The sequence below is a fragment of the Mustelus asterias genome, chromosome 25 (genome assembly GCF_964213995.1).
Source record: "Mustelus asterias chromosome 25, sMusAst1.hap1.1, whole genome shotgun sequence".
Taxonomy (NCBI): Eukaryota; Metazoa; Chordata; class Chondrichthyes; order Carcharhiniformes; family Triakidae; genus Mustelus; species Mustelus asterias.
The window spans coordinates 32,021,523-32,047,700 of NC_135825.1; the positions used below are offsets into that span (position 1 = coordinate 32,021,523).

The 26,178-nt window shown below is 46.1% G+C and overlaps 1 protein-coding gene across 1 annotated transcript in view; it reads left to right on the top strand.

The window, feature by feature from the left end:
- Positions 1-26,178, top strand: part of itpr3 (inositol 1,4,5-trisphosphate receptor, type 3) — a 301,852-nt gene that overhangs the window by 66,046 nt on the left and 209,628 nt on the right. The window contains exon 3 of the mRNA XM_078242319.1: positions 19,211-19,332. Coding sequence (XP_078098445.1) covers positions 19,211-19,332 — 122 coding nt within the window. The remainder of the gene's footprint in view (positions 1-19,210; positions 19,333-26,178) is intronic.

Here is a 26,178-nt window from a genome sequence, read left to right on the forward strand (position 1 = left end):
ACGGTTGCAAAGTGGTTAGCACTGTTGCCTCACAGCACCAGGGACTTGGGTTCAATTCCAGTCTTGGGTCACCATCTGTGTGGAGTTTGCACGTTCTCTCCCGTCTGCTTGGATTTCCTCTGGGTGCTCCAGTTTCCTTCCACAGTCCAAAGATTAGATTAGGTTAGGTGGATTGGCCATGCTAAATTTTCCCTCAGTATTCCAAGATGTATAGATTAGGGGGGAAATGAGTGGGGTAAATACGTGGGGTTACGGGAATAGTTCCTGCGATACTCTGCCAGAGAGTCGGTGTAGTCTCAATGGGCTGAATGGCCTCCTTCTGCACTGTAGGGATTCTATGAAACAAAAAAAAATGACAAGTTAACACCCAAGGTCATTTCCTTTTATGTTTGCACATTTTTTTGGTCTGCTGGTATCTGTGCCTTATTGTTAAGCACTAGAATTTGTTGCTACGCGATTGTGGAACAGGATCCAGGAACAGTGCGTCTGCACAGCATGCTTGTGTGTGGTAGGGGAATAATGTTTTGGCATGTTTCCAAGGGAGTAGCCATTGAAGAATGAATTTTTGTTTGCACATTGATCAAAGGAAACCAACTGAAAGGAAATGAGAAATAAATTCCTTCAGCTGGACCATGGACACATATCTTCTCTGAAAGAATTTGAAAATAAATTTGTAAGGGATTTCTTCAATTTTTGGTTGTTGGGCTGCTAGGATGTGAATACATAAATAACTTTCCTTACCTGCAATAGGCAGATAAATACATTTCTTCTCTAATATATATTCATAGAATCCCTACAGTACTGAAGGAGGCCATTCAGCCCATTGCGTCTTCACCGACTCTCCGAACAAGACCCACCCCCGCTCTATCCCCGTAACCCCACGTTTTTATCTCAGTAATCCCCCTAACCTACACATCATGGGTCACCAAGGGGCAATTGTACCTACCATAGAATCATAGACCCCTACAGTGCAGAAGGAGGTGATTTGGCCCATCGAGTTTGCACCGACCACAATCCCACCCAGGCCCTACCCCCATAACCCCATGTATTTACCCTATCTAGTCCCCCTGACACTAAGGGGAAATTTAGCATGGCCAATCAACCTAACTTGCAAATCTTCCACCTAACCTACACATCTTTGGACAGTGGAAGGAAACCGGAGCAACCACAGGAAACCCACGCAGACATTAGGAGAATTTGCTAAGTCCGCACAGTCATCCAAGGCTGGAATTGAACCTGGGTCTCTGGCGCTGTGAGGCAACCATGCAAACCACTGTGCCACCGTGCCATTATATATAAGCTTACATATATAAATTTTCATCTAACATAGGCATTGATAGACAAAAAAAGAACAAGGCCAATCTAATTCTATTCTACTATCTGGGTATACTGCAACAATGATGGAGTTGTTGACTAATTACGACTGTCAACCTATACCAGTGGTGGCACAGTGGTTAGCACTATTGCCTCATAGCACCCAGGGACCCAGGCTCAATTCCCGACTTGAGTTACTATCTGTACTTCACCACCCCCGTCCCTGGGTGTCTGCGTGAGTTTCTTCCGGGTGCTCCGCTTTCCTCCCACAGTCCAAAAGATGTGCTGGTTAGGTGCAGTGGCCATGCTAAATTCTCCCTCAGTGTACCCGAACAGGTGCTGGAGTGTGGCAACAAGGGGATTTTCACAGTAACTTCATTACAGTGTTAACGTAAGCCTACTTGTGACACTAATAACTGAACTTTAAACTTCAAATATCAACCAGACTTGAGGTGAGGAAAACCCATCAGTGGTGGAAGACTTTGGGAAGCATAGATCCATAGTCACATGGTACTCCCCTAAACATACTATAATGATCATATGCCATGGCTCACATTGTATCTTAAGTTATTTCCTGGAAGAATTGTTATCCAAAGCTTGTGAATGGGAATTGAAAGACATAAGGGAGGTAAAGAAGATGCTCCAGATTCAAGACATTTAAGCACACAGCAATTCAGGGATCTGTGAATGCGCAGATGAACAGAGAGGGCATGGGGTAAGAGAGGCCAGTATGAGAACACTGGAGAGTTCAGGGGGGTATTTTGGGTCTGGGGAAGGTTATAGAGACTGCAAGCAGTCGACCATGAAGGGAAGAAATTTTAAAATTGCATGGCATGTACAACAGAATCAAGCCATTTGATCCATCTGGTCTATACTGGTATTCATACTCTCGCAAATTTCCTCATATTCTATCTTCATCATCGCAGCCCTTCAACATATATTTCTGTTCCTTTTTCTCCAAGACGCTCACACAGTTTCCTTTGAAAGCATTTGCCTCAATGTTTCCTGTGGAAGCATTTTCCACATTTAATTCACTCTCTGAGTAAATAAATCTCTTTTACTTTCTTACCAGAGTTATTAGTAATTGGTTTGTACCTAAGGCCCCAAGCTTTAGCTATTTTCTTTCCCCCTTGGAAATGGTGTTGGAGGCTGGATGTACCAGTAAAATAGAGAGGAAGCCACGTCTGGGCAACCCCCCGATGCATTTCCACCTCTAGCAGACTTACCTAGGAGCGGGCCAGGAACAGGGTCGCTGTTTGCTCCGTCAGTGATGGATAGTCATTCCATCCAATTAAGGCACCCCACTTACAGCCATGCTGCAAAGCTGCATTGCTGAAAGACCACAGCCTCATTCTTTGTTCTGCAAAGGGATTTTCCCTCCACTCCAATGCTGGCTCCAGGTATATTTATTTCATTAATTCTATGCAGTCATCAATGGTGCTGCCAAGCTGAGGTGCCCTTGTGCTCACTTGCCCGTCGCCCTTCTCCCCGTGCAGCTGCCAAGTTAACATCAGCACTGCCTTCGCAAATCCTCGAAATCTAGCGGTAAGAAAGACAGCCTCACATTAAGTCAACTTGCCCAGAATCCAGGTGGTATTCAGGTAAAAGCTGTTCCACTTGGGGCAGGCCATTTGAATGCCTGACACCAAATTCCTAAAGCAACTGTTCTACCCAAAACTCACTCACAGGAGGAGACTCTCAAATGCTTTAAGGATGTCCTCAATGCAAGTTCATCAGTTAATGGGGAAGACACAGAGAATAAAAGCAAAATACAAGAACAGAAAAATGCTGGAAAAGCTCAGCAGGTCTGCCAGTATCTGTGAAGAGAGAGTAGATTCAACGTTTCGAGTCTGGATGACACTTTGCCAGAGCTGAGAGGAAAGAAAGTCAGCAGAGATTGATACTTTGAGGGTAGGAACGGGTCGTGGAATTGGACAGAGAGAATGTAAATGAGCATGGGAAGACACAGGGAATGTTGGCCTTTATTTCAAAGTAAGAAGTCTCACAACACCAGGTAAAAGTCCAACAGTTTATTTGGAATCACGAGCTTTTGGAACACTGCTCCTTCATCAGGACTCACCTGATGAGTGCCCACCCCAGTCCAATGCCGGCATCTCAACATCATGGCTTTATTTCAAAGGGAATGGAATATAACAATAGGGAAGCCTTACTAAAACTGTACAAGGCACTAGTTAGACCACACCTGGAATACTTCAACAGTTTTGTTCCCTTACCTAAGGAAAGATATACAGGCATTGGAGGCAGTCAAGAGAAGGTTCACTTGGTTGATCCCAGGTTTGGAGGGATTTTCTTATGAGGAGAGGTTAAATAGGATGGGCCTGTACTCATTGGAGTTTAGAAGAATGAGAGACATTCATTACATTATTGAGACATATAGGATTGTTAAGGGGTTTGACAGGGTAGAGCTGAGAGATTCTTTTCCCTTGTGGGAGAGTCTTGGACCATAGGGCATAATCTCAGAGTAAGGGGTCGCCCATTTAAAACAGAGATGAGGAAGATTTTCTTCTCTCAGAGGATAGTGAATCTGTGGAACTCTTTACTGCAGAGAGCTACAGAGGCTGAGTTGTTAGATGTATTCACGGCTGAGATAGACAGATTTTTAATGATAAGGAAATCAAGAGTTATGGGGATATAGTGGGAAAGTGAAGTTGAGGATTATCATATCAAATCAGTCATGATTTCATTGAATGGTGGAGCAGACTCAATGGGCCGAATGGTCTACTTTGTTCCTATGTCTTATGGTTTTATAGTATTCCTGAAGAGATCAAACATCACTGCCAACTCATAGTAGTCCCTGGTTTAGGACTGACTGAAATGGAGAAAGTTCCTTTGTGAAGGCACTGAACACGTTGAGAGACTGCGTTAGGAATGTGCAGAGGTCCAGCCAAAGCATCGGAGGGAGTCCACAAATCTCCAAAGAAACCACCTACGCAAATCTTCAAGCACCATCAGCCCCACATGTGGCTGAGTCTGCAAATCACTTATTGGACTTATCAGCCATTACAGAGCCCATCAAACTAGAGTGAAAGTAAATCATTCCCGATCCCAAGGAACTGCCTAAAATACTGATTTAAAAATGAACATCATAACTAATCTGTTCATGGACCATTAACACATGTGGTCTGATTATTATCATTGTTGAGTGGATATTGGGCACATTGTTTGAGCTTGACTACACACACACTAAAGGCCCGATTTTACCATTTTCATTCTAAGTGCTGAATCTGGGCGTAGTACAGATCCGACTTAGAAATCCGCTTTCAGGCGCCCCCACACGCTCTCAGCCATCTCTAGTCCGATTCGCGCTCTGGGCGGGGCTTAGCGCTGTTGGAACGAGCGGAGCTCTGAACCGTGCATGCGCAGTTAGAAAAAAATTTGAAAAAGCGCGCCCGTGTCAGATCGTTCCCGAGTCGCAGAAAGTGGAGAAAGCGGAGAAAGCGGCCCGGGAGCGAAAAGCGGGAGTGATGGTGTATCGCGGGGGGGGGGGAGATGGATCTCTGGTGGGGGGGGCAGATGGATCTCTGGTGGGGGGGGCAGTGGGGTCTGCTGCCACTCTGCGGGCGATTGGTGGGGGGGAGGGGGCAGGAGTGACGATCGGTCTGGGTAGTGGGGGGGTGGATAAGGGCGACACACACACCACTTTCCCCCTTATCCACCCCCCACTACCCAGACTGATCGCCACCCCTGCCCCCTCCCCCCCACTGATCACCCGCAGAGTGGCAGTGGACCTCCCTGCCCCCCCACCGGAGATCCATCTGCCCCCCCACAGAGATTCATCAGCCCCCCACACCAGAGATCTATTTGCCCCCCCCGAGATACATCTTACCCACCTCCCTCCGCCCCCCCCCCCCCCCCCCCCCCCCCCAGAGAATGGTCTGGCCTCACTCACCCCCAGCTCCCCGCCCCGTACAACGATTTGGCTCACTCCCCCCCACCCCAGACAACGATCTGGCTCACTCCCCCCCCCTCCCCCCCACCCACCCCCCATACAATGATCTGGCCTCACTCCCCCCCCCCAGAGAATGGTCTGGCCTCACTCCCCCCCCCCCCTCCCCGTACCACAATCTGGCTCACCCCCCCCCCCCCCCCCCCCCCCCCACAGACGATGACCTGGCTCACTCCCCCCCCCTCCCCCCCCCTCCCGCCCATACAACGATCTGGCCTCGCTTCCACTCCCCCCCCCCCCCCAGAGAATGGTCTGGCCTCACTCCCCCTCCCCTCTAGAAGAACATCTGACCCGCCTCCTTCCCCCCCCCCCCACCACCAGACAATGATCAGCACCCCCCCCACCACCAGACAATGATCGGCCCTCCCCCCCCCGCCAGAGATCCATCTGACCCGCCTCCTCCTCCCCCCCCCCAACCAGACAAAGATCTGACCTCACTCCCCTCCTCCCCCCTCCAACCAGAGAATGATCTGTGATCTGACCCGCCTCCCTCTCCCCCCCCCCCCCGCAACCACTGATCTGAGTCAGAGACCTGTTGGAAGCTCTGAACGCGCCCTTCAGAAGCTGGAGCGCCCGACTCAGACTTTTATTTAGCAGGTCCCTAAAAGCGCGGTTCTGGATTGGTAAACGCGGTGGTAAAGGGGGAAATGCTGATAGAGTTGGGCGGGCAGTTTATTAATTCAATTCAAATGCATTTAAATCATCGTTGCGCCTGATTTGGGCGCGGAACGGATCCCCGCCATTCGCGGGTCTCGGTAAAGTGGCGATCTGCGCAGACACGGGTGCAGATCGCGATAAAGGCATCACACCCGACTTTACCATGATTTCGCGCCCGAAAATGGGCACAAATTGTTGGTAAAATCGGGCCCTAAGTGCATGAGTTCAGAGGACTGTAGAAGATCAGGGAAATAAAAATATCTGTCAAAGTGATTGAATTTAGAGAAGTCGGTTTTATGAAGGGGTAAGTGTTTGGCTAACTATTGCACTTACTCCTCTACTGATGTTAATTTACAGTGGGAACATCCATTATTTCTTGGAAGATTGCAGACATTTGGATTTACCTGCCTGCTACAGTAGCACTTAAGGATTGGGAATGAATCCAAGAACAATATGGGATGATAAGAAGAATAATAATGATAAGAGCACAGCTAATGTTGGATGCTAGAGTATTTGAAATTCCAGAGTGGAAACTTGGAATACCTGCTCTTAACTGTATTTGTAATTTGATATAATCTGAGGAAAGATGGGAAGACCAGTGAAGGATGTCTCAGACATTTTTATGATGATTTGAAACAATAAAACACAGATAAGAAAATCAACTAGTAATACACTTAACTATATTAATGGTGAGATGCAGTATCTTCAAATGTTCCAAATTGAAAACGCCTGCACCAACCATGCTGCCCGACTTAACTAAAACCCCCTACCCTTCCAGAGACCATATCCCTCTATTCCCATCCTATTCATGTATATGTCAAGACGCCCCTTAAAAATCACTACCGTATCTGCTTCCACTACCTACCCTGGCAACGAGTTCCAGGCATCCACTACTCTCTGTGTAAAAAATCTGCCTTGTACATCTCCTTTAAACCTTGCCCCTCATATCTTAAACCTGTGCCCCCTAGTAATTGACTCTTCCACCTTGGGAAAAAGCTTCTAACTATCCACTCTGTCCATGCCTCTCATAATCTTGTAGGCTTCTATCAGGTCTCTCCTCAACCTCCGTTGCTCCAGTGAGAACAAAGCAAGTTTCTCCAACCTCTCCTCATAGCTAATGCCCTCCATACCAGGCAACATCCTGGTAAATCTTTTCTCCAAAGCCTCCACATCCTTCTGGTCGTGTGGCGACCAGAATTGAACACTATATTCCAAGTGCAGCCTAACTAAGGTTCTATAAAGCTGCAACATGCCCTGGCCGATGAAGGCCGCCTGCATTGCCACTTTCAGTGACCTGTATACCTGTACATCTAGATGCCTTTGCCTCTTAAGGGTTCTGCCATTTACTGTATATTTCCTATCTGTATTAGACTTTCCAAAATGCATTACCTCACATTTGTCCGGATGAAACTCCATCTGCCATCTCTCCGCCCAAGTATCCAACCGATCTATATCCTGCTGTATCCTCTGATGTTCCTCATCTCTATCCGCAAATCCACCAACCTTTGCGTCGTCCGCAAACTTACTCATCAAACCAGTTACATTTTCCTCCAAATCATTTATACGTATTACAAACAGCAGAGGTCCCAGCACTGATCCCTGAGGAACTTGTCACATCCCTCCATTCAGAAATGCACCCTTCCACTGCTACCCTCTGTCTTCTTTGACCGAAGTTCCGCACACATGAGGACGGCCTAAACCGGGATCTTGGGTTTATGTCACACTATCAGTAACCCCCGCAGCTTGCCTCCTGGACTTGCAGAATCTCACTGGCTGTCCTGTCTGGAGACAATACACATCTCTTTAACTTGTGCTTAATGCTCCCTCCACTCACATTGTCTGTATCTTTAAGACCTGGTTGGCTGTAGAGATTCACTTTCTAATCAGTATTCTGTAACTTGATTTTGTGTCTCTGTATGCCCTGTTTGAGAGCAGATATCCACTCCATCTGACGAAGGAGCAGCGCTCCGAAAGCTAATGGCATTTGCTACCAAATAAACCTGTTGGACTTTAACCTGGTGTTGTTAAAACTCTTACTACGTTCTTTGACCGAGCCAGTTTTGTATCCACCTTGCCAGCTCACCTCTGATCATATGCGACTTTACCTTCAACACCAGTCTGCCATGAGGGACCTTGTCAAAGGCCTTACTGAAGTCCATGTAGACAACATCCACTGCCCTACCCTCATCAATCATCTTCGTCACTTCCTCGAAAAACTCAATCAAGTTCGTGAGGCACGACCTCCCCTTCACAAAACCATGTTGCCTCTCACTAATACGTCCAGTTATTTCCAAGTGGGAATAAATCCTGTCTCGAAGAATCCTCTCCAATAATTTCCCTACCACTGATGTAAGGCTCACCGGCCTATAATTACCTGAATTATTCTTGCCACCCTTCTTAAACAAAGGAACAACATTGGCTACAGGGGAGGTCCCAGAGGATTGAAGAATAGCCAATGAGGATATAAACATTTCTCTTAAGGCCCCAGCAATTTCCTCCCTTGCCTCTCTCGGTATTCTGGGGTATATCCCATCAGGCCCTCCGGACTTGTCTACCTTAATGTTTCTTAAGAACCCCAATACCTCCTCCTTTTTGATCTCAACATGACTCAAACTATCTACACATCCTTTCCCAGATGTATTTGCACATTCAGTACATCTGGCTAGTTGGAAGCCAATTTTACAACCACATTGGACATTGAAACTATCATAAAATCCCTACAGTGTGGAAGGATTCCATTTGGCCCATCGAGCCTATACCGACAACAATCCCACCCAGGCCCTATCCTCATAACCTCACGTATTTACCCTGCTCGTCCCCCTGACTAATTAGTAATTTACCATGGTCAATCCACCTAACCTGCACATCTTTGGAATCTGAGAGGAAACCAGAGCACCCGGAGGAAACCCACGCAGACACACGGACAGTCACCCAAGGCTGGAATTGAACCTGGTTCCCTGGCATTTGAGGCAGCAGTGCTACCACTGTGCCGCTACTATCTAGGGCATTTCTTTCTCTGATCCGTGTCCTTCTATGAAAAACTGATGGTTCATATATGCACTATTGTAGGTGTGTAGCTTTCCTGTATACAAAATGTGGGAAAGTTATTTAGACAGAAGCGATAGGGCATCCTGTTTATAAAGAAAGGTCACAAAACAAGCGAACAAAGCAGGTTAGCTAAAAATAAGTGAGTCTTTTTCACAGACATGGGAAAAAGCAAATCCTTTCTATTAATCCCTACGCGTCAGCAATCATGATTTGTGAATGGCAACGATCAGATACTTTCCTGTTACTGTGGAGTTATTGTTTGGAGGCCAAAGTTACATTGAATCAGCTTTGAGAAAACTTAAATTATCATTTCCTTTTTCTGACCTTGGGCTGGAGATCATTAAAGCTATCTGTCAAAAATCGTAAAATGTTGGGTTATGAGGAATTAAACAAATGCTATTGGGTGCAACACTACCAGCCAGATTTTGAGATGGCATCGTGATGCCAAGGGTAAAAGGCAACAGTTGAAGTTCACATGCTCAATGCAAACTAAAGATAAATTCTGTGGAAAACCATCCAATGAACATATTGCAACTAATTTGAGTTGTTGGAGACAAGGAAAAAATCTGTCTTTTTAAACGGTGGATTTTTAAAATTATGTCTAAGCAGAAAGCATTCCCATTGTCAAACAGAACATAGAACATAGAACATAGAACAGTACAGCACAGAACAGGCCCTTTGGCCCACGATGTTGTGCCGAGCTTTATCTGAAACCAAGAACAAGCTATCCCACTCCCTATCATCCTGGTGTGCTCCATGTGCCTATCCAATAACCGCTTAAATGTTCCTAAAGTGTCTGACTCCACTATCACTGCAGGCAGTCCATTCCACACCCCAACCACTCTCTGCGTAAAGAACCTACCTCTGATATCCTTCCTGTATCTCCCACCACGAACCCTATAGTTATGCCCCCTTGTAATAGCTCCATCCACCTGAGGAAATAGTCTTTGAACGTTCACTCTATCTATCCCCTTCATCATTTTATAAACCTCTATTAAGTCTCCCCTCAGCCTCCTCCACCAGAGAGAACAGCCCTAGCTCCCTCAACCTTTCCTCATAAGACCTACCCTCCAAACCAGGCAGCATCCTGGTAAATCTCCTCTGCACTCTTTCCAGCGCTTCCACATCCTTCTTATAGTGAGGTGACCAGAACTGCACACAATATTCCAAATGTGGTCTCACCAAGGTCCTGTACAGTTGCAGCATAACCCCACGGCTCTTAAACTCCAACCCCCTGTTAATAAAAGCTAACACACTATAGGCCTTCTTCACAGCTCTATCCGCTTGAGTGGCAACCTTTAGAGATCTGTGGATATGGAACCCAAGATCTCTCTGTTCCTCCACAGTCTTCAGAACCCTACCTTTGACCCTGTAATCCACATTTAAATTAGTCCTACCAAAATGAATCACCTCACATTTATCAGGGTTAAACTCCATTTGCCATTTTTCAGCCCAGCCTTGCATCCTATCTATGTCTCTTTGCAGCCTACAACAGCCCTCCACCTCATCCACTACTCCACCAATCTTGGTGTCATCAGCAAATTTACTGATCCACCCTTCAGCCCCCTCCTCTAAGTCATTAATAAAAATCACAAAGAGCAGAGGACCAAGCACTGATCCCTGCGGCACACCGCTAGCAACCTGCCTCCAATCCGAAAATTTTCCATCGACCACCACCCTCTGTCTTCGATCAGACAGCCAGTTACCTATCCAATCGGCCAACTTTCCCTCTATCCCACACCTCCTCACTTTCATCATAAGCCGACCATGGGGGACCTTATCAAACGCCTTACTAAAATCCATGTATATGACATCAACTGCCCTACCTTTATCAACACACTTAGTTACCTCCTCAAAAAATTCAATCAAATTTGTGAGGCACGACTTGCCCTTCACGAATCCGTGCTGACTATCCCGGATTAATCCGCATCTTTCTAAATGGTCGTAAATCCCATCTCTAAGGACCTTTTCCATCAATTTACCAACCACCGAAGTAAGACTAACCGGTCTATAATTACCAGGGTCATTTCTATTCCTTTTCTTAAACAGAGGAACAACATTCGCCATTCTCCAGTCCTCTGGCACCATCCCCGTGGACAGCGAGGACCCAAAGATCAAAGCCAAAGGCTCTGCAATCTCATCCCTTGCCTCCCAAAGAATCCTAGGATACATTTCATCAGGCCCAGGGGACTTATCGACCTTCAGTTTATTCAAAACTGCCAGAAATCTCTGACATTGCAAGTGAAACATTCTTAACTTGTGCATGCTTGAATGAGAAATTGATTTGTTTCAAGTTTGTATTTGGCTGATCAAGTTGTTTGGGACCCCTTTCAGATCATGTATCTTCTATTGGGCGGCACGGTAGCACAGTGGTTAGCACTGCTGCTTCACAGCTCCAGGATCCCGGGTTCGATTCCCGGCTCGGGTCACTGTCTGTGTGGAGTTTGCACATTCTCCTCGTGTCTGCGTGGGTTTCCTCCGGGTGCTCCGGTTTCCTCCCACAGTCCAAAGATGTGCGGGTTAGGTTGATTGGCCAGGTTCAAAATTGCCCCTTAGAGTCCTGAGATGCGTAGGTTAGAGGGATTAGCAAGTAAATATGTGGGGATAGGGCCTGGGTGGGATTGTGGTCGGTGCAGACTCGATGGGCCGAATGGCCTCCTTCCGCTTAGGGTTTCTATGATTTCTATGATTTCTTTTAATTCTAATTAAGAATGTGACTTCAGGGAGCAGTAAGTGGAGTGGGCTGGTGTCACCCAGTGGAGTGGATGCACGGGGTGGGTTCTCCTGAGCAGGCCTCTTGGGGCCATTTGAGGCAATATCCCCACCCCACCCCCACACAAAGGTCATTCTCACCCCTTTAAACCTCCCTCCTGGCCTCTTGAACCCAGTTCATCATCCCCTTAAAACCCTTGCCAAGATCCCCAGCTCTAGAATCTTGTGGACTCCTCAGCATTGGGGGATTTTCCCGCAGTTCCAGAAGTGGCTAACCTCCTGATAAATGATTCTACAGGCCAGCAGTTCTCGGAGGCAGGATTTCCTCCAGAGAAAGGAAGGGACGGAAGTCTTATCTTAAAGCAATTCACTCTGATCCCAGTGTTAAATTGTTGTGGGGCAGGCATTGGGATTGTTGGGTGACGGTGATGGGAGGGAGTGCTCAACCGTTTAGCTTATATAAGGTCACACCTCAGCCTTCTACGCTCCAGAGAAAAAAGTCCCAGTCTATCCAGCCTCTCCTTGTAATTCAAACCATCAAGTCCTGGTAGCATCCTAGTAAATCTTTTCTGCACTCTTTCTAGTTTAATAATATCCTTTCTATAAGAGGGTGACCAGCACTGTACACAGTATCCCAAGTGTGGCCTTACCAATGTCTTGTACAACTTTAACAAGACGTCCCAACTCCTGTATTCAATGTTCTGATCAATGAAACCAAGCATGCTGAATGCCTTCTTCACCACTCTGTCCACTTGTGACTCCAATTTCAAGGAGCTATGAACCTGTACTCCGAGATCTTTTTGTTCTGTAATTCTCCCCAATGCCCTACCATTAACTGAGTAAGTCCTGCCCTGGTTCAATCTACCAAAATGCATCACCTCGCATTTATCTAAATTAAATGCCACTTGCCATTCGTCAGTCCACTGGCCCAATTGATCAAGATCCCGTTGCAATCCAAGATAACCTTCTTCACTGTCCACTATGCCACCAATCTTGGTGTAATCTGCAAACTTACTAACCATGCCTCCTATATTCTCATCCAAATCATTAATATAAATGACAAATAACAATGGACCCAGCACTGATCCCTGAGGCACACCGTTGGTCACAGGCCTCCAGTTTGAAAAATAACCCTCCACAACCACCCTCTGTCTTCTGTCATCAAGCCAATTTTTTATCCATTTAGCTACTTCACCCTCGATCCCATGAGATTTAACTTTATGCAACAACCTACCATGCGGTACCTTGTCAAAGGCCTTGCTAAGGTCCATATAGACAACATCAACTGCACTGCCCTCATCTACCTTCTTGGTTACCCCTTCAAAGAAACTCAATCAAATTTGTGAGACATGATTTTCCACTCACAAAGCCATGCTGACTGTCCCTAATCAGTTCTTGCGTCTCTAAATGCCTGTAGATCCTATCTCTCAAAATACCTTCCAACAATTTACCCACCACAGATGTGAGGCTCATTGGCCTGTAGTTCCCAGGCTTTTCCCTGCAGCCCTTTTTAAATAAAGGCACAACATTTGCCACCCTCCTGTCTTCAGGCACCTCATCTGTGACTATCGATGATTCAAATATCTCTGCCAGGGGACCCGCAATTTCCTCCCCAACCTCCCACAATGTCTTGGGATACACTTCATCAGGTCCCGGGGTTTTATCTACCTTGATGCACTTTAAGACTTCTAGCAACTCCTTCTCTGTAATATGTACACTCTTCAAAACATCACTATTTATTTCCCCAAGTTCCCTAACATCCACGCTTTTCTCAACAGTGAATACTGATGAGAAATATTCATTTAGGATTTCACCCATCTCTTGTGGATCCACACATAGATGACCTTGTTGATCCTTAAGACGCCCTACTCTCTCCCTTGTTACTCTTTTGCCCTTTATGTATTTGTAGAAGTTCTTTGGATTCTCCTTTGCCTTATCTACCAAAACAATCTTGTGACTCCTTTTTGCCCTGCTGATTTCTCTCTTAACTCCTCCTACACCCTCTATACTCTTCAAGGGATTCACTTGATCCCAGCTGCCTATGCATGTCATGTGCCTCCTTCTTCTTCTTGACCAGAGCCTCAATATCCCGAGTCAACCAGGATTCCCTATTTCTGCCAGCCTTGCCCTTCACTCTAAGAGGAATGTGCTCACCTTGAACGCTGGTTAACACACTTTTGAAAGCCTCCCACTTACCAGACGTCCCTTTGCCTTCCCACAGACTTCCCCAATTAACTTTTGAAAGTTCCTGCCTGATGCCATCAAAATTGGCCTTGCCCCAATTTAGAATTTTAACTTTTGGGCCAGACCTATCATTCTCCATAGCTATCTTAAAACTAGTAGAATTATGGTCACTGGTCCCAAAGTGATCCCTCACTAACACTTCTGTCACCTGCCCTTCCTTATTTCCCAAGAGGAGGTCAAGTTTTGCCATCTCTCTAGTCGGGCCATTCACATACTGAATGAGAAATTCCTCCTAAATATACTCAACAAATTTCTCCCCATCCAACTCTCTAATACTATGGCTGTCCCGGTCAATGTTGGGAAAGTTAAAATCCCCTACTATTACCACCCTATTTTTCTTGGAACTGTCTGTAATCTCCTTACATATTTGATCCTCAATTTCCCACCGACTATTTGGGTGCCTATAGTACAACCCTATCAAAGTGATTTCCCCCTTCTTATTTCTCAGTTCTACCCATATAGACTCAATGGCTGAACCCTTGGATATATCCCCTGCCGTGATATTTTCCCGAATCAAAAGTGCAACTCCTCTTCCTCTCTTACCTCATGTTCTACCTTTCCTATAGCATCTGTACCCTGGAACATTGAGCCGCCCGTCCTGTCCCTCCCTCAGTTGCAGTAATTGCTATAATATTCCAGTCCCTCCCTCAGTTTCAGTAATTGCTATAATATCCCAGTCCCATGTACCCATCCATGCCCTCAGTTCATCTGCCTTGCCCGTCAGGCCTCTTGCATTGAAATAAATGCAGTTTAATCGGGACTTCCCTTGCTCTCTGTCTTGCTTTTGCCTGATCTGTCCAGTACTCGGATTACTGACACTGCCTTTACTACTTAGGGCCCAATTTTACCAAAACTTTTACCAAATCGTCGGGCCGCCCGATTTGGGCGTGGGCCGGACCCACGCCCGAATCGGGTGTCGGTAAAACCGCGATCTGCTCGGAATCGGGTGCAGATTGCGGTATAGGCCCGACACCCAACTTTACCGCGATTTCACGCCCGTGGTTTTGGTAAAATCGGGCCCTTAATGTGCTCTCTTTAGCTTCTGTGCTGTCCTCAACCTTTTCTTCTGTCTCCCTACTGCTTTGGATCCCACCCCCCTGCCAAACTAGCTAAACCCTCCCCAGTGGCTCTAGCAAATCTCCCCGCCAGAATGTTAGCTCCCCCCTCCAGTTCAGATGTAACCTGTCCGTCTTGAACAGGTCATCCCTTCCCCAGAAAAGGTCCTAATGATCCAAAAATCTAAATCCCTGCCCCCTGTTCTCAAGCCATGCATTCATCTGCCTAATCTTCCTATTCCTACTCCCACTAGCACGTGGCACTGGTAGTAGTCCAGAAATTACTACCTTTGAGGTCCTGCACTTTAGCCTTCTGCCTAACTCTATATTCACACTTCAGGACCTCATCCCTTTTCCTACCCATGTCGTTGGTACCAATATGTACAACGACCTCTGACTGCTCACCCTCCCCCTTAAGAATGTCCTGCAACCGCCCAGAGACTTCCTTGACCCTGGCACCAGGGAGGCAACACACCATCCTGGAGTCTCGATTGCGGCCACAGAAACGTCTGTCTGCGCCTCAAACTAGTGAGTCCCCTATTACTACTGCTTACTTGCTTTTTGCCCGACCCTGCTCTACAGCAGAACCAGCTGTGGTGCCACAGGCCTGGCTGCTGCTGGTATCTCCCCCTGACAGGCTATCCCCCTCAACAGTATCCAAAACGGTATAGCTGTTTGAAAGGGGAATAGCCACAGGAGACTCCTGCACTACCTGCCTGCCTCTCCTGGCAGTCACCCATCTACCTGTCTGAACCTGTGGTGTGACAACCTCCCTGTAACTGGTGTCTATCGCACTCTCTGCCTCCTGTATGCTCCGCAGTGCATCCACCTGCCACTCCAACCAAACAATGCGGTCTGTGAGGAGCTGCAACTGGACACACTTCCTGCAGACAAAGTTGTCAGGGAGACTAGATTGCTACCTAATTTCCCACATCTGGCAGGAGGAGCATACCACTGCCTTAACTGCCATACTGCCCTTATACATTTGAGTTGTTGGAGACAAGGAAGAAATCTGTTTTTTTAAACTGGATTTTTAAAATTATGTCTAAACAGAAAGCATTCCCATTGTCAAACAGAAATCTCTGATATTGCAAGTGAAACATTCTTAACTTGTACATGCTTGAATGAGAAATTGATTTGTTTCATGTTTGTATTTGGATGATCAAGTTGTTTGGGATCCCTTTCAGATCATATAACTTCTTTTAATTCTAATTAAAAATCAAAACACTGCATAATTTTGATACCAGAGACTAGAGTTTATGCCCTTTTATTTCCTGTTGTTGGTGAACTCCTGATTTGCCACATTTTATGTCACCCTAATTAAAACCTCGGGCCCGATTTTACCAAACCTTCGTGCCCGTTTCCGGGCACGAAATGGCGGTAAAGTTGGGCGTCGGGCCTATGTCGCGATCCGCACCCGATTCCTAGCGGATTGTGCCTTTATCAACGGCCGATACGGGCGCCATTCCGGTGCGCTCCCAAATCGGCCGGCGCGACGATTTAAATGCATTTGCATGCATTTAAATTGACTTAATGAAGCGCGCGCCCAACTTTACCATCAATTCCCCCTTTACCAGCGTTCGGCCCAATTCGCGACCTGATAAATAGAAGTCCAACTTGTACTTTTATTCGGCAGGGGAATCGCCGAGGCCCACCCTTCGCGGACACCCCCTCTAACCACCCCGGCAGGCCGCCCCCCCCCCCCCCCCCCCCCGCCCGCCCCCGGGATCGGACCCCTCTGGGAGGCAGGGCCCACCCCACCAGGATCGGACCCCTCTGGGAAGCAGGCCTCCCCGGCAGAGCACACCCCTAACCTACCTCGATTGTGGTCTCCCTCCACCATCCTTTTAAGACATTTGTAGTCAAATTAGTATGTTGTTTACAACAATACATCTTTAAATAAATGATTTCTAATTATTCTTTTGCTAAAGACTTCATGGGCTCAATTTTATTCAAGGAATAAACAGCCTTGTTTCCTTGAAATCTGCTTGTTACAATTTTTTCAGTATCTATCATTGAAGGAAACAGCTTCCTTCCTAGCAATCTTGCTCCATGACAATGTTCTTGTTTCGTACTAATGTTTCATAGCAACATAATAATTGCTCCTTCTTTGTGTTGAAGTTTGTGTGGATGTGGCCATTGGAGTTAGACTGTGTAGAACAGTGATGGGCAACTTAGACTCGTGAGTAGGCCGCACGAGTGGGCCTCATTCATCTCAGTGGGTCGCAAGATTGAAATTGGGCTTGTTCGCTAACCATGATCCCACGATAAGATTAAATATATTTAATACATGCTGAATATTTTATAATGAGTCAGAGAAAATGCTTAATCATTTGCATATTAACAGAACTATCATCGACTTTAACTGGTACAAACAAACAAATATTTTCATTTTGGTCACAGAGGGAGTGCTCGGCTCTCACAGTCAATGTTGTGTGATATCAGCATGCACTTCATTTCACTTACCCTTGCTTTATGTATCACTTCAGCCAGACTGGTCGGAAACAAACTATGCAGCCAGAAATCAGCAGAATGTATGGCAACACTGTGAGTGAATAATGGTCAACAAGATGTCCCATGGGCCACACTTAGAACCCAGATGGGCTGCATGTCACTCCTTGGGCTGCAGGGCTCCCACCCCTGATGTAAAAGGAGGATATAGACTATCATTTTTGTATTTCTTTATAGAATCAATGTTGATGTATTCTACTCATTCACCTGACAGATTTTCTAAAATTTCTTCATCCAAATCTAATAAATCTTCATCTTTAGCGCAAAGCTTTCGAATAATCAGTTACATCAAATAAGGGGAGGCAGTGGTGCGGTGACGTTGTCGCTGCACTAGTAATCCAGAAACCCAAGTTAATGCCCTGGAGACCTGAGTTTGAATCCCGCCATAAGACCATAAGACATAAGACATAGGAGCGGAAGTAAGGCCATTCGGCCCATCGAGTCCACTCCACCATTCAATCATGGTTGATTTCAACTCCATTTACCTGCTCTCTCCCCATAGCCCTTAATTCCTCTGCCATGGCAGATGGAAAAATTTGAATTTGATGAAAACCTGGAATTCAAAGTCTAATGATGACTATGAAACTATTGTCTTAAAAACGCATTGATTCAGCAATGCCCTTTAGGGAAGGAAATCCGCCATTCCTATCAGATCTGTCCTATATGTGACTCCAGATCCATAGCAATGTGCTTGACTCTTAAATGCCCTCAGGGATGGGCAATAAATGCTGGCCCAGCCAACGTTGCTCATATCCCATGAACAAATTAAAACAACATTGTCCCCACCATTTTGCCACACTTAACCAATTCCATTGTGTCACCTCCAACCTATTCCTCCTGTCCTTCTTGAGCCACCACATCCCTCCCATCAATCCTTTCTCCCCGCCACGGAAACGATGGGTGGGATTTTCCAGCCCTTCCCACCAGCGGGACCTTCTGTTCCTGCCAAACGTGATCCCCACCCTGGCGGTGGGGTGAGCAAGCAATACAAATGGTCATTGACTTTGGTGGGACTGGAAGATCCCCTCAATGGCCAGTGGCGAGCCACCTTTGTTGCTGGAAGATCCATTGCAGGGGGTGGGGGTTGTAAAATCTTGGCCAATTGCTTCAATCTGGGTCATTTTCTTGTTTGGCTCCCTTTACTGTCTGTTGGTTTTATTCTCCATCAATATATCCTTCCGACAGGGCCAGTTGTTGGCAGTTGCACATATTTCACGCCCTCCAGTCTATTGCATGCCCCTTGTGCCTTTGGCAGTTTTATTATGTTAATGATGCTATGTAAATAAAAATAATTGTTGTTCATCCCACTGGCAGCAGTGAAGGTATCAATCAGCGGGCTGGCTAAGTCATACTGAACCAGGATCAAATATTAAGTGCTTAATTGGCTTCCACTCTTACTTCCTGTTTGAACTCTTATTTCAGTTAAAAAGTATGTACAGTAACAATTAAAACATTTCCAAAGAAAATCCCAACTCCAGAGGCAGCTGGATGCCTACGTTGAGTAATTCTGGGAGAAAGCGCACAATATTATTTCATTTTCGGGACCTCCTTTGAGAACTGTGGAAATCAAAATCCCAACGGTGAATGTTGGCTTGGATTCAACATGACACGTTGCATCACAAATATCATGTAAGAGCCTGAATGACCAATAGTATCCTTAATAATATGTTATTATTAAATATCTAAAATCTTTGTATTGCAGATTGTCTTTTCAAAGTATGTCCTATGAACCGTTATTCAGCTCAGAAACAATACTGGAAAGCAAAGCAAGCAAAGCAGGACAAAGATAAAATAGCAGACATTGCACTGTTACAGAAGCTGCAGGTAAGGCATCTATTGTTTGTTTTTTGAGTATCCTATTTCAGAATAGATTTGTTTATTTTTGGCTTGGCTAGCGGATCATTGATAATTCATTCCATAAATCTCTGATTGAGTGTTTGCAGTTTATGTATGTGGGCTTGGCATATAATTCCAACCTTATTTATGTCCTTGAATCTGTTACATTGCTGACAAAATAGATACGTTGTCAAAACCTTTCAGTTCACATTCATCAGGACAATTCACAAGAGTACGAATGTAAGGAAAAACAACAAATTTATGTTGTATGTGAAGAAAGTGCTGATTGGTTAGCAAGTGGACTCTGATTGGTACAAGCATTGCCATAGAGAATGAACCAGTTGATGGTGACTGACAGTTAACTGCAAAATATTGCTTGAAATTCAAACAGGCAGCTTGACTCTGATTGGTCAAGACATCCTCCTGAGGAATGAAACAGTGAATGCCTGTCACTTATTTTGTTCAGCTGAAACAGGCCCAATGTGTGTACATCTTTTTCTGTTTGCAAAGAATAGGGCCTTGTGGATTAATATATGTATCTCCCAATACATGCAAATGTGCCACACTGTGAGCCCAACCAACAATCAACCAGCACTCCCTTTTCATACAGTACAAATTTATTGTTTTCCCTTGCATTGGTATTTTTGTGAATTGTTCTGATGAGTGCAAGATGAAAAACTTTGACAAAATGTCTATTTTTTCAACAATAAAAGGTTCTGTGCCACCAAACTGTTGTCCTATTCCAACTGTATTAATCACGGCAAGATCATTCAATTTTGAAATATTAACGCATTTTGAAATAATGTAATAAATCTGATAATCCTGTAAAGGAACTTCTGTTTCACATTTTGTAGTCCGTAATTTTATTGCGAGAAGTCTGACGGATTTCTATGAGAAACTCTTCCTTTTCACTTCTTACTGTACTGATATACTATAGCATATAATCATTTCTCAATGTGGTTTTTATAAACCTGCCCTTTCTAGCTCCCTGAATAGCCCAATGGATAAATACAATCTTCAAAATGCTTCAATTGCTGGTGAATTAGTTGATGTTAATGAGAGTGATAGTGAGGGAAATATAATTTGCCTCAATATTGCTGGGCTATGGGTGGGCCATAATGCTGGCTAACATGGAACCTGTGGCAATCAGCAGGAGAAATCTGTGGCGACAGGCGTCCAAGGAAAGTATCTAAAGAAGGTTATGCCCTCTGGAATGCAGCTACAACTGTGACTGCTGGCCCTTTAGCAACATGACTCAGAGCTGGCAAGGCTTAATTGGATCTATTGGTTCTGCCTTCTCTCTAACCATTATCTCAGCAGAAACAACACCCAGCATCAACTGTCCTTTACATATGATAACTCTAGAAGTTGCTGTCTCTTAGAATATTAACAAAGAACGAAGAACAAAGAAAATTACAGCACAGGAACAGGCCCTTCGGCCCTCCAAGCCTGCACTGACCATGCTGCCCGAATTAACTAAAACCCTCTACCCTTCCGGGGACCATATCCCTCTATTCCCATCTTATTCATGTACTTGTCAAGACACCCCTTAAAAGTCACTACCGTATCTGCTTCCACTACCTCCCCCGGCAACAAGTTCCAGGCACCCACTACTCTCTGTGTAAAAATCTGCCTCGTACATCTCCTTTGAACCTTGCCCCTCTCACCTTAAACCTATTCCCCCTAGTAATTGACTCTTCCACCCTGGGAAAAAGCTTCTGACTATCCACTCTGTCCATGCGTCTCATAATCTTGTAGACTTCTATCAGGTCTCCCCTCAACCTCCGTCACTCCAGTGAGAACAAACCAAGTTTCTCCAACCTCTCCTCATATCTAATGCCCTCCATACCAGGCAACATCCTGGTAAATCTTTTCTGTACCCTCTCCAAAGCCTCCACATCCTTCTGGTAGTGTGGCGACCAGAATTGAACACTATGTTCCAAGTGCGGCCTAACTAAGGTTCCATAAAGCTGCAACATGACTTGCCAATTTTTAACCTCAATACCCTGGCCGATGAAGGCAAGCATGCCGTATGCCTTCTTGACTACCTTCTCCACCTGCATTGCCACTTTCAGTGACCTGTGTACCTGTACACCCAGATCCCTTTGCCTATCAATACTCTTAAGGGTTCTACCATTTACTGTATATTTCCTATCTGTATTAGACCTTCCAAAAGGCATAACATCACATTTGTCTGGATTAAACTCCATCTGCCATCCCTCCTCCCCAGTCTCCAACTGATCTATATCCTGCTGTATCCTCTGGTGGTCCTCATCGCTATCTGCAAATCCACCAACCTTTGTGTCGTCCGCAAACTTACTAATCAATCCAGTTACATTTTCCTCCAAATCATTTATATATATTACAAACAGCAAAGGTCCCAGCACTGATCCCTGAGGAACACCACTTGTTACAGCCCTTTATTCAGAAACGCACCCTTCCACTGCTACCCTCTGGGCCTGATTTTACCAAAACTTCGTGCCCGTTTTCGGACACGAAATTGTGGTAAAGTTGGGCGTCGGGCCTTTAACGCAATCTGCACCCGAATCCGAGCACATCGAGGCTTTACCGACACCCGATTCGAGCGCGGGTCCGGCCCACGCCCGAATCGGGCGGCCCGATGATTTAAATGCATTTGCATGCATTGAAATCGACTTAATGAACCGCGCGCCCAACTCGACCGCCAAATCCCACTTTACCGTCTTCTGGCCCGATCCGCGTCCGTGCTGTAATCGACCTGCCGAATAAAAGTCCGAAGTCGCCGCTGCAGCCTCCGAAGAGTGGGGTCAGAGACTGCAACGGCTCTCTGACCGAGCTCCTCCTCTGGTCGTGGGGAGGGAAAGCGGTGGGAGGAGGAGAGGGGGTGTGACGTCTCATCCTCTGGGGGGCGGGGAGGTGGTGGTGCTGGGGGGGGTGGGAGGCGGAGAGGGGGTGTGACGTCTCATCTCCTGGGGGGGAGGGTGGGAGGAGAGGGGTGTGACCTCCTCCAAGCTGGGCCTGTAAAGGTACACTACCAGCCACAGCCATCTCTCCCACTCTCTTGCCCCTGCAGGGAAGAGTAACCTGTGGCTGCTAGTGTACCAGTGATGGTGTATCCCTTTACAGGCCCAGCTTGGTCCTTCTCCAGTGTCTCCTCTTGGACTTGTACTGATCTTGTAGCCGGTTTTCATGTGGATCCACTGTGGAATCGGCCGGTTCTGCTTCATCTTCTTAGCAAGGAATCACTTCATCGTGAAAGTTTTGTGGGATGGCATGGCCGCACGTCCACTCCGGCGGGAGGGATCGGCCGCAGACTGGCAGCGGAACCCCCCCGACCAGAGGATGATACGTCACACCCCCTCTCCTCCACCCCCCCCCCCCCAGGGGATGATCGGTCACACACCCTCCCCCCCTCCCCTCCCACCCCCCTCCCAGAGGATGGTCGTCAGAGAGCCGCTCTCTCCGCTTTCTGCTTTTTCTTTCTTTCGCGCCCGGGGGCGCTCTGTCAGATTTTTTTCGAACTGCGCATGGCAGTTCAGAGCTCCGATCGGTCCGCCAGCGCTAAGCCCCGCCCACAGCACGAATCGGGCCGGAGCCGGCAAAACGCGTATGGGCGCACTGGAAAGAGGATTCCAGGCGCGGATCTATTTGACGCCCTGATTCGGCACTTAGACTCAAAATGGTAAAATATCCCCCTCTGTCTTCTTTGACCGAGCCAGTTTTGTATCCACCTTGCCAGCTCACCTCTGATCCCATTACCTCAGGGGTTTCGTACTTGTTGTGCCATCTGATGCCATCTCAAAAGGGAGCCATGCCCACATGACGCTGAAAGTGCAGGTGAGATGCAGCTAGAAAGTGGTCATTCCAGCCTCACGAGGATGTGTATCAATCACTTCAGTCCTCAAAGGCTATGGTTGAAAAGACCCATCTACACACTTCACAACATCCTGACAGTTGAGGAAGGCTGTGTTGGAGTTAACGGATTGGATTAATGAGTAAGCAGGTTTTACAGATGTTGCTCTTCTGAATTATAGTTAGTTGTGGACATTTGCAAAAGGAATTTTCAGTGGATAATTGCAGAAGGCAATGGCTGGAACCAATTGGTGATTTGGCGCTTAACCACTCAACATGCTGGCAATGGCTTCTCAAGCCACCTTGTTTCTTGCACGAGTGACCTTTGGAGATGGAGATATTCTGCTTTTTTTCATTGTCTTCTTTGCAGATAGAAGGACTGTATTTCTCTTTTGTGTAATTGTGCATCATGCAAACCATAGTCTTAAAACCCTTACAATTATTATTACAGAGCTCTCTGAACCCATCGACATGGGTCTTTAGAATACTGACTGAGTGCTTATAGTGCTTCCAAAGGCCTTTGGTACTGAGTTTAGATGCAGCAGTAGATTATTGCTGAAATTTTACCGGCATGCCTGCCCCGAAATCGGGACGGGCAAGGCTTGCAGAATGGCTTTCTCCGTTGGCCTCGAGCAGGATCTTATGAGCCTCGGGTGGGCGAGGCGGTAATATTCCGGCATATATGTCAGTATTGCGAGGTGTATGTCAGGTCTGCAAGAAACTAAACAGCAATATTGCTCTGGTTAGACAATGCGAACATTGTGCTTTACCTCAATATAACAGAAACATGACAGCTTCTTGAGAGTCATTAGCATTCACATGTAAAATTAGCTGATTTGCATTACACACCAACTGCACATTGCTTGAAATAAAATAAAAGCTCATGGTATAGGGGTAACATTTTATTATGGATAGAAGATTGATTAGCCAACAGGAAACAGAGAGTTGGCAAAATTGGCATTTTTCTGGTTGGCAGGATGTGACAAGTGGTTTACCACAGGATCAGTGCTGGGGCCTCAACTTTTTACAATTGGTATAAATGACTTCATAGAATCCCTAGAGTGCAGAAGGAGGCCATTTGGCCTATCGAGTCTGCATCGACCACAATCCCATCCAGTCCCTATCCCCATAACTCCACTTATTTACCCTGCTACTCTCCCTGGCACTAAGGGTCAATGGCCAATTAACCTAACCCACACACCTTTGGACTGTGGGAGGAATCTGGAGCACCTGGAGGAAACCCATGAAGACACGGGGAAAATGTGCAACTGCCACACAGACAGTCATCCGAGGCCGGGCTGAACCCTGGGCGTTGTGAGGCAGCAGTGCTCGCCACTGCCGCCCCTTGGATGAAGGGACTGAAGGTGTGGTTCCTAAATTTGCTGATGACACAAAGATAGGTGGGAAAATAATTGTGAAGAGGTAGTAAGGAGGCTACAAAGGGTGGGTTAAGTGAGTGGGCCAATCTGTGACAAATGGAGTATAATATGGGCAATGTGAAATTGTCCATTTTGGCAGGAAGAATAAAAAAGAAGCTTATTGTCAAAATGGTGAGATATTGCAAAGCCCTAAGATGCAGAGGGATCTGGTGTCCATGAATCACAAAAGCCTGGTATGCAGGTACAGCAAGTCATTAGCAAAGCTGATAGAATGTTTTTGTTTATTGCGAGGGGAATTGATTGCAAATGTGAGGAGGTTATGCTTCAGTTGTACAGGGTATTGGTGAGACCATTGGAGTATTGTATATAGTACTGGTCTCCTTATAGAAGAAAGAATGTAAGTGTATTAGAAGCAGTTGAGAGAAGGTTTACTAGACTGATACCAGGAATGGTTGTCTTATGAGGAAAGGTTGGACAAGTTAGGTTTGTGTCCACTGGAGTTTAGAAGAGTAAGATGTGACTTGATTGAAACCTTTACGCTCTTGAGGGGTATTGACAGGGTGGAGGTGGAGAGGATGTTTCCTCTTGTCAGAGAATCTAGAACTAGGAATCACTGTTTAAAAGTAAGTGATTGCTCATTTCAGAGATGAGGAGATTTTTTTTTCTCTTAGAGCGACAAGTGTCTGGAACTCTCTTCCTCAAAAGACAGCGGAAGGAGGGACTCTGAATATTTTTAAGGCAGCGTTAGATACATCCTTGATTATTATCGGCAGGGGGGAGGGGTGTGGGTAGAGGCTGGAATGTGGGTTTAAAATTACAATCTGATAAGTTATGATCTTATTGAATGGCAGAGCAGGCTCAAGGGGCTGAGTGGCCTCTCCTGCTCCTAATTCGTATACTTGTGTTTATGCTCAAATGATACTCCTTTGCATCAGTGAAATTAAGGTGATTATCCTATGGGGCCTTTAATACTGTATGAGTGTGTTCAATAGCACCTCCTATCTGGGGAGTCGTATCAGCCATAGCTCAGTTGATGGAGCAGGAGAGTTATCCCTAATGTCCTGGCAAAACATCATCCCTCAATCAACATCACAAAATACAGATCTTTCTGTCATTGTCACACTGCGGGGAGTGGGAATTTGCTGTCAGTGTGCAAATTGGCTGCCAAATTTCCTACTTTACAGCAGTGACTGCACTTCATTGCCTGTAAGGCAGTTTGAGATGTCTTTCCCCTTCCTTCTCGCCTTTCTCCCCCCCGCTCTCCTCCCTCCCTTTCTTCCTTCTATCTTTCCATCCTTCTTTCCTCCTTCTGTATACATGTCTAAGTACTCACCCTAATTGCGGAAGTACAATTTAATGCCTAGGAAATAAACAACTTTAAAAAAGTACAGCTTCTTTATATATCAAAGATCTGTGGCTTTAAAGCATTTGCTTAAGTTGTAGCCTGCACTATGCTCTTCCACCTCTGGGGCATCATACTTGCCTTCAGACCTCCATCTTGGCAGTGAGGTCTTCTTGGCCTGTGTATTTATTTATTAGTGTCACAGGTAGGCTTACATTAACACTGCAATGAAGTTACTGCGAAAATCCCCAAGTCGCCACACTCTGGCGTCTGTTCGGGTAC